At 39.1% G+C, this 17,954-nt stretch overlaps 1 protein-coding gene across 1 annotated transcript; it reads left to right on the forward strand.

The window, feature by feature from the left end:
* Positions 1 to 4,417: 4,417 nt before the first annotated feature.
* LOC101295078 (phytol kinase 1, chloroplastic-like) lies at positions 4,418 to 6,236 on the forward strand. Its single transcript, XM_004307103.1, has 5 exons — positions 4,418 to 4,847; positions 5,071 to 5,138; positions 5,227 to 5,358; positions 5,460 to 5,575; positions 5,670 to 6,236. Exons 1-5 carry the CDS (start codon positions 4,530 to 4,532, stop codon positions 5,969 to 5,971), a joined length of 936 nt encoding a protein of 311 aa, XP_004307151.1. The 5' UTR covers positions 4,418 to 4,529; the 3' UTR covers positions 5,972 to 6,236.
* The last annotated feature ends 11,718 nt before the right edge of the window (positions 6,237 to 17,954 follow it).

Below are 17,954 nucleotides of genomic sequence, written 5' to 3' on the forward strand. Positions count from 1 at the left end.
TTCTCCATCCGAAAATAGCTATCTTACTTGGAACCTTAGTTGACCAGAGAGCTCACCAAATACTAGAATAAGGATCACCATTAGACGAATATGCCATAATATCACCTAGAAGTAATTCATTGGCGATAGAATATGCTGACTTGACAGAGAAGAAACCATGCTTATTCAACTTCCAAACAACACGGTCAGCTCCAAATCTTCTACTCAAGGGGATAGCTAGAATCTGTGCAACAACATGTGGATCGAAGATAGTATGCAAAGCATGTAAATCCCAGCAACCATTCTCCACATGATTAAATTAGATACCAACTCAAAAACTAAGTCATTGGGTTTCGAAATAGAGTGAGAAAGCACATTAGGAATCCATTCATCTTCCCAACAAATTTTAACTGAAGACCAAGTACCTATTCTCCTTTGTAAACCGGCTTGCAAGACTGATCTTGCATTCATGCTATTCCTCCACGAAAATGAGGGTCGATCACTCATATCAACAGTAAGGAAAAAATTGTATGGATAATACACAACTTTAAATACCTGTGCCACCAAACAATTCGATCTTTGTAAAATACGCCAACCTTGCTTAGCCAACATAGCAAGATTATGAGCATACAGAGACTTAAAACCCATTCCACCAGACTGTTTAGGTGCACACATTCTCTCCCAAGAACGCCAATGAATTTTCCTTTTATCTTCAGTGATACCCCAAAAAAATTGGCAGCACAATTGTTGCAAGTCATCACACAAGGATTTCGGGCGAAGGTAACAATTCATAACATAATTAGGAAGGGTTTGCACTACAACCTTAATAAGGAGCTCTTTACCTCCTGCACTGAGAAAATTAGTCCTCCATCTAATCAATTTCTTTGAAAGCTTTTCCTTCAGATACGCAAAGATGGCAGATTTATTATGTCCTACATGAATAGATAGACCGAGGTACAAGCCATGCTCTTTGATGCACTGCACTCCAAGAGCATAAGCTAATTTGTTTTGAACAATAGGATGAACATTGCCGCTAAAAACTACACTGGATTTTTGGAGATTGATTTGCTGACCCGAAGCCCTAGCATAGGTAGCTAGAATATTCTTCATTGCCTGACATTCCTGCATAGTGGCTTCACCAAATAAAAAGCAATCATCAGCAAATAACAAGTGATACAGGTTAGGGGCTGTGGGAGATAACTGTAAACCTTGTAATGAGCCATTCTGAATAGAAGCCGAAATCAAGGAAGATAATCCTTTAGCACATAGAATAAATAAGTAGGGAGACAGAGGGTCTCCTTGTCGAATACCACGAGTAGGAAGAACAAAGCCAGTGGGATTGCCATTAATAAGCACTACATAACTAACTGATTTCATTGTAGCCAAAATTGTATTAACCCATGTTCGGCTAGAGCCAAATTTCAGTAGAATTGCCTCCAAATAAGGCCACTCTAACTGATCATAAGCTTTAGAGATATCGAGCTTGAGTGAGAAAAAACCCATAGCTTGGCACTGAAGCATTTTCATGAAGTGCGTGTTATCTGAGATTAATCTACCTGGGACAAAAGCACTCTGGAGGGGAGATATAATATGGGGAAGACATTTCTTCAACCTGTTGGTTAACACCTTTGATGCAATCTTATATATCACATTGTAGAGAGCAATAGGACGCAAGTCAACTGCTGTTTGTGGTTCAGGAATTTTAGGGATGAGAGTGAGATGGGTGAAATTGGATTCATGACACTTGTCCCGTGCTCAAGACCTCCCTTACTGCTATGCAGACATCATAACCAACAATGTGCCAGAATTTCTGAAAAAAAACAAAGAAACATACCATCAGGGCATGGAGACTTCGATGGGTGCATTTGAAAGAGAGCCTTCCGAATCTCCTCATTAGAGTACTCTGCAAGAAGGTCCTCATTCATAAAACTAGTAACACAAGGCTGGATAGCTATGTTGCACCGATACTCCACACCTATGGAGTGTCGGAGTGTCCGACACTCCCGACACACCGATACCGATACGATACACCAAAATATATGTCCGATACGTCACGTGGCATGTCCAAAAACGTTAACTTTTTGGACACGTTGACCGACACACCACATCAGCCTGAGACATGCCACGTCAGCATCTGGCACACCACGTCAACGTGTATTGACCGGAAAAAAAACAGTCTAAAACCTAATCGAAGAGGAAGCCGCTTCCACTTTAACAAAGCCGCATAGAAGAGGAACGACGTCGCCGTTCTCTGTCACTGCATCATTTTATCTATCAAGGATAAATGATGATGCCAATGCATGCATGCATGCCTTGCTCTTCAGTATTTTGAATACCTCAGTCCTAATCGAAGAGGAAGCCGCTTCCGCTTTAACAAAGCCGCATAGAAGAGGAATGACGAAAAAGGAAGCCGAGGAACGATGTTGCCGTTCTCTGTCACTGCATCATTTTATCTATCAAGGATAAAGGACCGGATGATGTCAATGCATGCGTGCCTTGCTCTTCTGTATTTTGAATACCTCAGTTATGGGGTTTTAGGCAGTTGGTGTTGTTATGGGGTTAGGAAAGTCGGACTTTCATTCAGTTTGATGAATGTGTTGAATTGGATAAAACTATTTGGTAATCATCATTTAGATTAAATATCGACTCTCTTTTATGTTATTTGTTACAGTTATGCAATTGCTTAAATTTAAAACATTATTTAAGCAATGTGATGAATTTATTCATATTTGAGCATTTTTTTTTTATTAATTAGAAATATATAAATAAGTTATTATGTTTGTCGTGTCCAAGTCGTGTCGAAAATACAGTTTTTGAGGTTTGCTGTGTCGCCGTGTCGGTACGTATCGTGTCGCCGTATCCTTGTCCGTGTCCGTGCAACATAGCTGGATAGTATCCAACACTGTGTTTAAAGCTTCATGATCAACACTACCAGCTTTAAAGATATTCTCATAATAACAAACCAAAATGCCCTCAACCTCTTTAGGATCAGAGGTCCAATTACCTGCCTCATTAACAAGCCCCTTAACTCTGTTCTGCATTTCTTATTCGAGGCACGTCGATGAAAGAACTTTGAATTTTTGTCACTTTCTTGTAACCACTGTACTCTAGATCTCTGTCACCAATAGGTCTCGTTAAGCACCAACAACTCGTTATGTCGGTGTTGTAAAGCACACTATTCATCAAACTGATTTGGGGCAAAAGGTTGACGCATTAAGTGATCCAGTTTGCTCGTAATAAGATGCAATTCCATATGTCACTATTGAGAAACACCAAAATGCTACTTTAGAAGATGGACTCCAGCATGTTTGATTTTTCAACCAACCTACTGCATATGTTCACCAGTTGTTGGCACCATCCAACCTTGTTCTACGATTGAGCTAATATCAAGGTGTTGTAACCACATCTCCTCAAATCGATACTGCTTTGGATTCTTAGTAACATTAATCGGTTCAGGATTAACCTCCACAAGAAGAGGACAATGATCTGATTAATTGGGAGGAAGGGTGATAACCTTAGAATAAGGGAATAGATTGCGCCAACGACTGTTCCGGCAAGCCCTATCCAATCGCTCTTTAGTAAAGCGATCAGAATCTACCAGGGCTTGACGAACCCCACAAACCCCAGTCCAGAAGATCACAATCTACCAGGGCTTGACGAAATCTATTCATCGATGTTGCACCTCTAGGGGGGCCTCCAGACTTGTCAGCTAAGCATAATACTTCATTGTAGTCTCTTGCAACAATCCACGCCATATCTACTTCCCCAAACGACGAAGCATGTCCCAGGTATCAGTTTGATCTGCTGTTGAGGCATACCCATATAATCTAGTAAATCGAAACACATCAATTGATCCCGGAGTGCCAACCTTAACATCAATGAAGTTTGTTCACTTTGTTGAAAAGTGACAAAGTCTAACTGGGGTATCGTTGCGTCAAAAGAGGCCAAAAAGAGGCGAAGACCACGACAACCTTCTGCAACGGGGGAGCAGATGACACCATCGAACCTTATCGATCTCCGAACATCCGATAAGAGGGTAGGATTGGCTAGGGTTTCTGAGAGAAAGATGATACTAGGTCTGTGTAATCGAACCAAACCAATCAAGGCATCTTGGGTTTCAATATTATTGAGACCCTTACAATTCCAAACCAGAATTTTGAAAGGCTGCAACAGACTAGATTGCGACGAGGAGATCGTCAGTGAGATCCGATGAAAAATTCGGCTATAGGGTGGCGGCGAGAGGGGTTCTCTCTTTTGCAGTTCAGTATTTGTTGTAGTATAGAAGTGTGTCCCTATTACGTGGAAGCATGTTGTCAATAGGTACAACGTTGTTGCTCACTAGGCATAAGTATGGTTGCACTTGCAGGATATGTTGTGCAAGGACAAAGGGCCTCCATGACTCTACTGATGCAGTTGAGGACCACACACACACACTTGCAACGGTAGAAAGTGAGAAACTTCACTCTCTTCAGTCAACACTCACTCACTGCCCCAATTCGACTGAGTGACTACCTTTTGGTCTGCCATTACTGTACCTTGTCTCCTCCACCATGACCCTCTTATCCTTCACCCCCTCTCGCCACCTCAACCCCACCACCACTTGCTTCTCTATCCTACGCCCTCCCCCCCTCATCAACCCACTTTCCTCCTCCCTCTTCTTCTCCTCCCCCACCTCTTCCCCTCCAACACTTCCCATCTACCGCCTCCCACGCCCCTCCCTCCCCCTCCTCTCCCCTCCACGCGCCGCCTCTTCTTCCGCCGTCGATTTCCTCTTGCATGATGCTTCCGCCACCGCCCTCGTTCTCGCCGGCGCCTACACTCTCGTCCTCTGCTTCGATTATCTCACCAAGCGAAACGTCCTCCAACAGGTCTCTTTGCTTCAATTCTTCGTCTATGTTTTTGTGTTGATTTTGATCACAATTGTACCCTTTTAATTTTTAATCTTTGATTGATTCCCATTTTTGTCATATATAAGGAAATCACAATAAGCTTTATTATATGAACAACTCAAAATCAAAAGGGTGTAGTAGTTTGAACTTTGTAGTGTTGCTTCAATTCTCGTTTACTAACTTGGCTTATAATTTATGCCAGAGTCTGAGCAGAAAATTGGTCCACATATCATCTGGGTTGCTCTTCGTGCTTTCCTGGCCAATTTTCAGGTACCCTTTTCAGAAAATTTTCGCCAGTTGCTCTGAACACGAGTTTGCTTGATTAGTAGCTGAGCTCATCGTTTTGATCCTAGAATAGCACATCAACAGAAGCTCGCTACTTTGCCACTGTGGTTCCTCTCTTTAATGGCTTGAGGCTTCTTCTTAGCGGCCTCTCCTTGGTGCCCAATGAAGGATTAGTCAAATCGGTCACTCGTGAAGGAAACCCAAAGTAAAGCTATTTAGTTCAATACCTTATAATGCAACAAGCTTAGCTATGTCAATTTCTCTAAAACCATAATGTGCTTTAACTTGAGTATTGTACAATTGCAGGGAATTGCTTAGGGGACCCTTGTATTATGTTCTGATACTGATTGTATGCGCTCTAGTGTTTTGGCGTGAGTCTCCGGTTGGAGTGATCTCCTTAGCAATGATGTGTGGGGGTGATGGTAACTAGTCTCTACTTTCTTCAGCCTAACTCATCTGTTTCTTGCTCCCTATATTAGTGCATTACCATAAATCTTTAAACTTTTTGGTTCATAGGTGTTGCTGATATCATGGGTAGAAGATTTGGGTCCATAAAGATCCCCTATAATCAAAAGAAGAGTTGGGCTGGGAGCATTTCCATGTTCGTCTTTGGGTCCTTGGTTTCCCTTGCGATGCTCTACTATTACTCGTGTTTAGGATATTTCAATTTGGATTGGGCGAAGACGGTACAAAAGGTTGTATTCGTTTCTTTGGTGGCTACAGCAGTAGAATCCATTCCAATTACAGAGGTAGTGGATGACAATATATCTGTTCCGTTAGCAAGTATGGCAGCCGCATATTTAAGTTTCTCTTTGTAGCTCCTCATGCTCCAAAATTTATCCCCAACTCCTTTTATTATATTTTGAGTTTCATGATCAGTTCAGCCCTCGTTTTAATTAGCTTGTTGTCATTATTTTGACATATGAGAATCGTTGGTTCTTGTTGTCTTTTTGGTTGAGAGAGAATTGTTGGTTCAGCTGATGAGACTTTGCCCATCTATGACCATGCTTTCATCAATCATGCCATTCGTAATGTTCATGATTCTTTATTGATGTTTTGAGAAGTGAAATGCTAGTTCTAAAAGGTGTTTCTCTTTCAATACTCTGCATGAAATATGACTAGGAAGACTTGTTTGATGATTACTACCAAGTCGATTTTGTCAGCATTCTCTTACATCATTAATCTTTCTAGCACCTAGCTTCCAGGAAAAAGAAAAAAACATTCAACCGTGCAGTGCTCCAAATTCCTCAACTTCACAACTGCAACTTTCTTGTATTTAGCATTAGCTTCTTCTGATAACTACTAGGTAGCTTCGTCTGAATGTGTCGAAACCGGGGGAAAGCAAGCACAAGTCATATGACATAGAAAGGACTGGACCTGGTTGTTTTATTACCAGATTAGTTGAATGCAAATTAATCTGCTTGATTTAGCTTGTAATCCTAGTAGTTCAAATTAGATTGTGATCAGGAATTAGTAGCTAAGGAGATCAGTTGGTACATTTTTTTTCCTCCCGGTTTTTATCTACCTTGAAATAAATTCTAGGGCTGGCTCGGCACGGGAACCAACCCAAAATGCCAAAACCGCCAACCATACCGACTCACAGCGGTAGGCGAATTCTGATACCATTACCGGCCAAAAAAGTTGATATCCTGAAAGTTCGGTATACCGAACTTTCGGTCAGTATCGCTATGGCTGGGCCTCCAACCGAAGTCCTAATGGGCCTCCGAATCTGCAACATTTTGTGTTGTATAGACAAGCCCATCCTTTAAAAAAAAAAGAAGAAGAAGAAGAAGAAGATTCAATCATCAACTATCTCAACAGAAGCGACATCAGTAGAACTGTAGAAGCATGCAACATCGATCATCAATCCAATTTGACAACATAAATAAACAAATCAACAAGAAAAGAGTAGAGATGAGTTGATAACAGACCTTGCCTAGCTTGCCTAACATTGGGACTTGGGAGTTTGTCGGCCCATGCCATCTTATATTCTTCTTGCGAAATGATTTGGGAATTTAAGGATTTGCGAAAGACTAAGAGAGTAGAGATGAGTAGATGATTAGAGAGAGTACAGATGAGTAGGGATTTGCGAATTGAATTTGGGATTAAAAGTTCTTCACTTGAGAGAGAGACAGTTTTCTGAGTTTGGGAGTGTGAGAGACGAAGAGAGAATGAGAGTGAGAGATTGTGGTCTACATTTGGGATCGGGGTCAGGTTTTAACGGTGAAGATTCAATCTTCTTTCAAATCAAGGGCTGAGAATATTAAATTTAAGTAATAAATAAATAAATAAATATTATATTTAATTAGCGGTATGGTACGGTATTACCATGGTATACGAAAACTAATACCACAACCGTACCGCGTGCAATCTTTCGGCTCGGTATACCGTACCGACATCTTGGCTATCGACACTGTCGGCTACCGATTCCGACGGTTTGGGACGGACGGCGGTTGGCTGGTTTGGATCGGTAAAAAATGCCAGCCCTAATAAATTCCTTCATATTTAAAGTAATTACCAACTATTGCCACGGAGGGAGCTAACTTTTTTTTTTTTTTTTTTTTTGTTGGTCAAGGCGAGGGAGCAACCTTACGGCATGTAAATCGCTGCTGAAGATCCGAGTTGGTTGATGAGATGGATCCTTTGGGAAGAGAAGGTGCAAAGGATTTGCTGGGACTTAATAGAGGTATAAGGATTCTCATTTCTGATCTACTGTAAAGATAGATGAACTATAACAATTGAACATTTCCTCAAAGCGAATCATGTTTGTATATATTATAGCAACAAGCATTGTTGAGCTGTAGTATATAGGTAGATATACATGTAAATACAATTTTGTCAAATACTCATATATACAATTTAGAATTTTATTGATCATGGTAATCTAGAAATGTTTCTCATTTTTCTTAGGAAACGAAAATTAGAAAGAATTGTCAAACATCGAAGCATCAGAAACACTAGGACTGTAAGGTAGTTTGTTTACCTATATTTTCTGCTTCAGTGAATAATAGCACTACTCCTCCTTTTAGAAGAAAGTAGAAACAGTATTTTATTCAGATATTTGTAATTTGGTAATATTAGAAAGGAATCTGGCACACAATGCTACTGTTTTTCACTTTTTCCACGCATAGTTCTTCAGTTTCCCAGCACAGGTTTAGAATAGTACTTTCTTAATTGTAGCATAGATGATACAATTATCTGCAAACAAGAATGGCTATACAAGCCAAGTGTGAGAGTCAACTACCAAATTCCCTGGCCAAATGCTTAACTCTCAAGTCGGGGCAAACAATCCTCGAGAGAACTGTCGCAGAAAGTAACTCGAGGCCAGTTGCCATTATCAATAAGGTCTTTCCTTCAAGCTTCAACTCATATATCAGCAATTGAACCCACTTGCCAGCATTCAAGCAATACTACAACAACAAGAACAAGGGATTACCCCAACAAGCCACAACTTAGGGTTGGACAAATGAATCTTGGTCCCTCAAAGCAATAGTACACCCCGAAACTCACAACCACATTAGTTTCAGAAATGCATTGTGGTTAGCCAACTTACAAGTCTCTTGCTGACTTCCTGTGAACAAGGAACATTCAATGGAGCAGATTTTTGCTTCTTCCAGCACAGTAACCTATCGTTAGCAACATGGCCTCTGCTGTGATTGATCCTGTCGTTCACAACATGGTGCATGGTATCCTTTAATAGACTTCTTGCATTCTCAAAGTCTCAAGATTTCAGAACCATGACTTCAGACCAAGGAATAGGACCGCATGCAATGTAAAAAAAATATGCTGAAATAGACTACTCTGAAGTGTTTACTACTTGTTTTTCCTTTCAAAAATTTTAGACCTGTAATATCTGAAAAGAAAGATCATGCTATACAGTTGTGCATCCACAATGACATTGGCAAATGGCAAAGACCACCAACCATCAAGAATTGTAACCATTTCGCATGCTTCCCAACCTTTTTGGAGTTGTTACATGAATCCTGATCCAAGAAAAAGCATGGTATTACTCTGAAAATTACAACAGCAATTTCAGAACTGCTGAAAGGGTTAATCAAGTTACATACCAATTAGGTCAATATGCTGTAAACTTGGATACATCAATGGAGCGGCATTTGCTTCTTCCCACACAAACGGTACACTCATCCGCATCTCCAGCAACATGACAGTCATTCACAACATCCTGAGGCTGCAGCCGAAGGCCTCAACAACTTAAAATCAAAACACATATAGATACAGTCAACAATATTCACATTGAAGTTGAACATGCTAAAATTCATATATTAAGAACAAGGTCCTTTCTATCTATATATTTCTAAGGTTCATCAAGCTACGCACTATGAAAAGCTTTTGAAACATCTGCACAACAATGTCCCATTTTTAGGAAAAAGAAAAAATTAAAAGAAATGGATGAAGGCCGGGATGCTCGCAGCTTCATCTGTTAAAGATGGAATATCTTGTAAAATGGCACGCAGCCGATTCATATTAACCATTTACCTTTTATCAATCTATATATGGCAATGAAAGCAACATTCAACTGCACCCGGCCATGTACCTTGTCCCAATGTCTCCAGGTAATTAGAGGAAGATGCATGATTGGCTCCTTATGAGTTAAATGCATCTTGAATTGATGGTTCTACCAACTCCTAATCATGCAAAATTTATAGACTGAGAATTCTACAAACATAAAAAGTTCAAGAAATCCATTATGCACAGCACAATGTTTACAAAGGAGAGTGGCTAACTGACTATTTGCAATAATATGCGAGTGTGATAGATGTGCTTTATTAATTCTACAATCTGAGCAGGCTCAACTATGTGGTACCAGTTCTATCGCTTAACATGGGGACAAAGTAACAAACTCACTGCAGATTCAATTACTCCAAAATCAAAACAATTGTTTGAAATTTCGTAGCGACTAATAATAAGTGATTTTGAACGGTTAAATGTAGCCGATAATAGCAATAGCTTACATAGCATCATTAGCATGAGAATTGATTCCTCACAGCGGGAACCATATAGTCTACGATGATGACACCATTTGTTCAAATCCTCCATTCAAAAATATACAGATTTGGGCTGGAACTATTTTTGGACTAAAACACTTGGTTGGAACCAGACAAAACAGAAGCTTTAGATTTGAATAAGACCTGCAGTACCATTACTTTTGAGTTCGTCAGAGACAGATTGATTCTGCTTCCCCAAAATTCGTTAGGAAAAAAAAATAACATATTTATGGTGGAACTCGTAGCAGAGGATCAGCACTCAGAGTTTTCAAAATCCCAAACGACACCTTAACACAATGCAATAACTGTCACTCCCGCGCGCCTTCCTCTTTATCTCCAAACCCTGTCAGTCACTTGTATAAACACCCACTGAACCCTTGTTCAGTTTCAGATAGATTCTCAGGCACCGAAGTTGAATTTGCCAACTTTGGTGCTTGGGAACCGTATCGTTTAACTTTGCTTAAATACAATGGAGGCCAGGAGCATGACAGATTCTCCATGGGCTGTTGTGGCTTACCATGACCCTTATGATCACGAAGTCCCCGACGTTCTAAGTTTTGTGAATGATTCTCCTGATCCAACTCTCGACGCATTGTTCGACGGTGGAGTAGTTCCTTCTTCCCCTCATGAATATCCAATTCCTCAGTTTGATAATGGAATCCAAGATTTTCCCATGTCACCAATGTGGGATTTGGGAAACAATTATAATGGGGTAGGGAATTATGCTATACCCGCGGATCACCCTTCACAGTGTTTCGAAGGAGGAGGAGGAGGAGAATCTGGTGTTGATCAGAATCCAGGTTTAGCGATTGAGAATAATGTGATGCAACCTCCGGTTGGGGCTCCACCACCAATCAACTTCAGTTGCTTCGGTTGCCAAGTTCTAAGGGAAATCGTTCACTTCAACTGTAATTCTCAGTCTCTTGACTAATTATTTGGTATACATAAATGTTGACATGCTTGTTACTTGTATTGATTTTGCTTTGATATTTTGGTTTGGTAGGCGACTATATCATGACACTTGAAATTCATGGAAGACTCGGGGCCATCTGTCATGCGATTCAAGAAAGCCGCGCCAATTACTTGTATAACTCCAGCATTTCTAGCGAGCCTCACTATCAGAACATAGAGTAAGTTCAAGGATAATTGCATTTATATAGTAATTGCATGCATTTCAAGAATTCAGGTTTATTGAATTCTTCATATATGGCTCACTCGCTTACAAGTTTATTACATCAATAAATCAACAGCTTTTGTAATAAAGGCATCGAGGAAGTGAAGCAGTTTCTGACGCTGTACTGCCTAGAGCGGAAGGTAGAAGGCTACATTATGCAGCAAGATCCTCTGCAAGCATTTTATCAGACTCTCTGCGTTGGTATGGATGGAGAGTGAGATGACATTCTTAGTTATCCCGACAAATTCATTTCTGAGGAATTCAATGCCAGCGACGACTTCATTTCTCCTAATCCACAAAGGGCCGAAGAAATGGAACAATCTGCGGAGGAGGCGTCTCCGAAAGGGAATGGTCCTAGGCTTCCTAGGTATTCCCTTGCAGAACAGGTATCTTGTATGATATCTTTTTTTCTTTGTGTCATTAATTAGTTGTGCAGAACTCCCCACATTATAATGTGAAATCCATTGTTTTATGTACGTGACATGATATATACTTGGAATGGTGCAGAGGGAGAGAGCAGCAAAAATGAAATTAGACGATCTTCGTGCTTACTTCCGTCTCACCATTGAAGAGGCTTCTGAGCAATTGCGTTTTTGCCCAACTGTTGTCAAGAGGATCTGCCGCAAGTTTGGAGTAAGCAGGTGGCCTGCTAGAAAGGTTTGTGTTCCTAACACCCTATGTCAATTGTTCAGTTAGTAATTCTCTTATCATCAGGTATAAAAACCTAAAGAGTACAGGCTCGGATTCTTAACTTGTTCTTTTGGATCACATTTGCAGATCAAAAGCATTGAGAAACAAATATCAAGCTTGAGGCCACTTTTGTATTCATGTAGTGAGAGCACCAGGGTCCATGTCGCAGCTAAAATCAAAAGGTTTGAAAGAGAAGTGGCTCGATTTGTACCATATGTAGATTGATCATCCTACTATTCGAAAAACGAGTATATACTGAAGATAGTATATATTATATATGATGCAATTCAGTGAAGAATTAATCTGCTGGAAATCCAGCTTACCTTATAGTCTGCACATTCACGCACTTAGGAACTAAACATATATATTGATTATCAATTCCTGTCTAGCCTCCACCAAACTACTCTACTGAAGATCTCATAGGGATTGATATATTCCAAGAAAAAGCACACTACTATACTAAAGAATTCATAGGGATGGAGGCGTCTATCTATTGAGGATCCAATTTGACATCAGATAATTAACACAAAAGTAGAGTTGATCAAGAATAGAGAACTTATACTCTTTGGTGCACTTGATTCATGTATAACTTTTGGATCCAAAACCCTAATCCAATTAGCTCATCATGTTTTTTTTACTGTCTAAGGTTGTCACCATTCTTAGCAAATATCTCTTCTTTTCTTTCGTCTTCAAAACAAACAAACAAACAAGAAGAAACCCACCATTGTTATACATTGATTTCTACATGCAGTAACCAATATTTTCAAGACCTTCGCTCACATCATTTGTAAGATGCAGTGTCTCTCTTTACATGCTTTCTATCGGAAGTACGTACGTTGCTACATAGGTAGGCCTTCCCTCTATACAGGGCTTAACAAAATTCAAAGTGCTTTGTATAGAAAAGTTGGGTAGGCAACTAGGCATTGATCAAGGCACTTTATTTGACTTGAAATTGTTGTAACTTAATTTTTGGTGCATGGATTTATATGAAATAGGTTTGACACTTGACTGTCTGTTCAACCTTGTCACTTGGATAGGTGCATTCTTTACCTCAGGTTTCAGTCAGACTTGGTTACCCTTGCTCTAAGACTGAGTGAGTTTTGTTACCTGTTTCATTATGTCAGGGATGTAGTTAGATCTTTTATCAAATAAACTGCACATTGATTATAGTAAGAAGCTCCATGTTGGAAGGGTTTGGAGCTTGTAGCCTTTCTGAGAGCACTGTTTTGTTGGTTCTTTCTGGCTTTCTGCTATGTCTCCCTAACAGTACTTCTCAGAACCTCACTCATTAAACCTGCCTATGATGTCTTGATTTTTGACCACTCAAGTACTTAACAAATTAACATATAGAACATGAGAAATAGAGCCACCCTTCGGCTTGTATTACTGCTTAATTTGTCGTGTTCGTAATCGAGGGTCTCATTTATTATAAGATGATACAAACTTAATATGACAAAGGGTGCATCTCATACTACTCGTTGATTCACTGAAAATAAGTAATCTACAAGAGGCTGAAATTTATTGATTGCTTACAAATACCAGTTGCAGTTCTGTGATCCATTTACTCCATTCTACTAGTTAAGAGCATAATATTTACTGCATTGTTGGGAGCATAAAGCTGCACAACCTTCCACTTCTCCTGCAAGTTGGCAAATATAGGCAAATTAAGACTACTTTTAAGTTTTAACCATCACAAAATTATCAGGCAATAAGATCCAAATAAAACAAATGAAATCAAACAATATGCATGTCTAAATCGTGGGTTATATATGTTTCTCAAAATCACAGCATCTTTAAACAGCTGTTTGAACTTTGAATATGAGAGCTAATTAAATGGCCGGTAGAAGGACCGATGTACGTTTTCTATGAGCATCAAAACCGAAACCATTTTATCATCGGTACAGATGATCCGATACCCTATATATATCATGCATGGGTAGCTTTCTCTGGTGCCGTTTAGAATTCAAAATGGAGCCTGCTATATATTACTATGTTGCTATCTAGTTAAGGTAATGAATTCCTGATCAACAATTTGATTTGCATGTATAATATATATATATATGTACACACACACACACACACCAGAGTTGATTTTGTTGCACATGGAATTGCAACCAAGGCTGCAGTAGTCGAGAGGCTCCGGCTGCGACTTCTTGCATTTTTTCAAGCATTCTGCAGTACAGATTGGGCTGGTTTTGGAACCTGCACATTTGATTGAACATTTAATCATGCAGAAAGGTGACTGAGCTTGCACTTCAGTTACCAAAATCATAATCATGACCATAAGAACTTGCACAAATCTCCTGGAGCTATTTCCTTCCATTATTTTCGATGCCTTCTCTTTTCCTTTATATTTTGAGACACTCTTAAGAGACAATCCTTCTATAGGATAAACCATAGTCATGAAACAATGTTTCCACCTAAAAAGTTGCTCCATCTTTATACTTCATTACAATAGGATTTACCTGCTCTTTGTCATGAATGAATATCTGGTAGTGTATATAAAAGTTCATCCTTGAACTCAATAATGGATTTTATTCTAATCAAGTGCAGATTATCTTTCTGCCACAAAATGCAAGCAAATCAGATTTCATTTAATTAAATTCAGGATTTCGTTCATGAATGCATTTTCTTAAGGCCTATATATGTGAGGTTCATTCCTATTAATTTCATGCATATCAGCTGTCTCTTAATTTACTGCAGTGAGCTAATCATTTTACCAAAAATACTTGTAGAGACCATCTAACAAATTTCATTAATTGGTTTGTTGACAGACCATAACAAAAAACAAAAAATGCATTTGCAGCTAGATCAAATTTTTGTGGAATGGAAAGATGCATCCAATGCTTTGGGAAGGCGATATTTGTTAACCGCAAATGGTTAGGGTGACCCTAAGAATTGTCTGGTTAGAACAAAAACGTTTCTTCTGTAAGGGACTTTAAGGACATACTACTACGTATACAAGCACATGCAGTCAGTGGCGTAGCCACAATAGGGCCAAAGGGGTCAATTGACCCTTCTCAATTTTTTACCATGTTTCTTATTGGTTGAATTTTTTACATCTTATTATACATATTATCATAACACTACATATTTGACCCCTATGACACAAAGACAAAGATAGAAATATAAGCCAATCTATATTTATTTTCTTAAAACACTGGACTAAAAAATAATAGATGTCTTCTGCCAAACACTTACAAATCTACCTAAAAGGCTAAACCCTATCATGTATTTATTTTCTTTTCTTCATTTTTATTTTCAACTATCTTTTCCTTATTTTTCTGTCTTAATATTCTAAGACTACGTACATCGTCGTCGCATGTCAGCCTTCGTCTCTATTCCATTTCGGCATTTCCCATAATTTAGCATTAGCTAAAATTGTTACTACCCATGCGAAATAAATTAAGATTATAGGACTAAGTTATACATGGGTTCAAATCTACTATAAATCTCAAGCCCTGTTTTCTTTGTTGTTGAAATTTTTTCAAATTCCTTCCCAATAATAGCTCTAGAATGACTATTATGCCTAAGAAACCATTATCTAGAATTTTATGCGGTATATGAAAAGTTATCTAAAATTTGACCCTCTTGTAAAAATTTTCTAGCTACGCCACTGCATGCAGTCAACGGATTATGCTAAAAACAAGCTAGAGATGTTCTACTAAAAGAAAAGTACGTAGCTAGAGGCAATCTTCATGAAAGAAGAAAGTGAACATGAATGGAATTTATGGTTGGTGTCTCATGTAGTTAAGTACTCCTTTGGCGGGCGTACCTTAAATTTCAGCAATTAAAATGCAGGGAATATTCAAATTGACTACTTAAGGCAAATAGTTTCTGAAGGCAAACTTGCCTGAGTACTGCGGAGAACACTACCATCTACATGCCAATTTTGTCCAGAAACAAATGCAATGTCAATGTCTTGTGATAACAACGAGAAGATCATTCAAATATGAAGTAGTTGGATCTGACATCCATATATAGCAAGGTTCATAGCTGAAAGAACTCAACTGTATGTTGTCTGTTTATTTTGAAGTAAGATTGCTACGTACAGAACCAGTTAAAAGATGCCTCAGTCAAAGAAGTTATGTAAAGCTCACAAACTTGTCTCCAACAGTCGGCCTATGTTTGTATACCAAGTACCGTATAAACCTTCAATTGTGATAAATTATTTCCTGAAAATTAACATAGATTATCTGATTATTTTCACTGTACTTGGGCTTAATGAATCATCAATAATGAAAATTTGTGCTTTATGCCCCTAAGGCTCATCTATTCTCAGCTTGCTGTTAGTGTTTCGATCAATGCTTAGTCACTTTCATCTAGTGAAGAGCCAATGAGAATCCACGTACCTTCAACTTGTTGTTTCAAATACTGATGATCTCAACTATTATGGATTCAGGAGTCCCATCCTTGAGTCATAAGATCTTGGACTTCCAAATCATCATGCAAGGAGTTTATTGTATGAGTTCATTTTTGTCATTCAATAGTAATTTCGATATATACTTCATTGGTAGTACCAAATTACACATCATGGAAATTGTCAGTGAGGATGGAACTTGCACTTCAGTGACTTCAGGATGGAACCTAATCGCGTAGATGCCTTTTATTCCACCAACTTTTGCTTCTCATGCTTCGAGGTCCATAGAATCTTAAGCAGAAGCATTCATTTGGAAGATAAATGGTTACGTTACCGATCAAAACCAAACGCAACCCTGTAAGCAGAAATGAAAGTACCATGTCAATGACGGATATATATGCCGATTAAATCACGCGCTTCTGCAAAGAAATTTCTCATCAGAAGCTAAGAGCAACAAATTAAGACCGGCTTGTTATATGAAGGTGTTATGTATATCAATCAGTTACTAGTCTTAACCCCTAAATATCTGTAACCCATAACAATGAAAAGATAGAAGACACTTACTAGTATGATCCTTTCACGTGTCCAATATATGGCACAAACTCTCTCAAGAGCATAGTTCAGTTTATGTTGTAGACTGTACTTGAGACAATGACAGTTGTTTACAAACTTAGCAAAGCAGGATCATCACACAAAGCTTTCACTAAAATCATGACACAACATTATACCACAATGGTATAGCATGCCTCATAAAATATAAGATACAACATAATCTTTTCAATTCAAGAAGTTTACCCAAATGTGGTTGCATACTGTTTCTGTACAATCCCGGATGGGTTCGCAGAAACTGATAATGTGCCTGATGGATGGTTGGCTATCCTCCCGCTGACCTGCAACAACAAGGGTGATCGGGGGCTTTCGGTCTTTCTTTCTCCGAAGATTAAGTCAGTCTCAGTTGGTTGAATGTAATTACTAGGGGTAGTTATTATACCTGACAAGCTGGTGATTGGGCCATATTTATGGCCCAAAGTGGATTCTTTTCACCTGAAAACCGACGTGGGACAACTGTCTTTGCTGCTATTTCACATCCAGCTCCCTTATGCCTTCTGAATCCACTCCCAGCCCAATACTGCCACCAAGGTCGGGCCCGGCCCACCCTACTTATTGGTGGATACTTCGGGACGACCTCAGTTGTGATGAAATGTCTGCTGGTTTACGGGCTTAAGAGATTGTTTTATGCACAACCGACTACACATACCATATGTAACTATCCCCATCTTCAGAAGTTGCATGTAATTACTATGGGAAGCCCAGGATGACCACTTACAGCTGTTACATTACGCAAATGACCTTGTAGAGTTTGCACATCACTTTTAGTTTCATATACCGGTTTGCTTTGTGATCAAATTCATCAAAGAAGAATCAGCTTAATTAGGGGTTGCAACTTAGTAGAACGAATATATACTGTGTTTAGCCAATTCGAAGGCTCATGGTAATTAAAGAAAAGAATATAAATTAGGGAGTCACGAAACGTACCTTAATTAAGTCATCGATCAGAACCACTTAATAGG

Source organism: Fragaria vesca, linkage group LG7 (assembly GCF_000184155.1).
Source record: "Fragaria vesca subsp. vesca linkage group LG7, FraVesHawaii_1.0, whole genome shotgun sequence".
Lineage (NCBI taxonomy): Eukaryota > Viridiplantae > Streptophyta > Magnoliopsida > Rosales > Rosaceae > Fragaria > Fragaria vesca.

Coding starts and splice junctions, on each gene's coding strand:
- LOC101295078 (XM_004307103.1), top strand. CDS start 4,530: ATGACCCTCTTATCCTTCACCCCCTCTCGCCACCTCAACCCCACCACC. Junction 4,848..5,070: donor AGCGAAACGTCCTCCAACAG/GTCTCTTTGCTT, acceptor AATTTATGCCAG/AGTCTGAGCAGAAAATTGGT. Junction 5,139..5,226: donor CTTTCCTGGCCAATTTTCAG/GTACCCTTTTCA, acceptor ATCCTAGAATAG/CACATCAACAGAAGCTCGCT.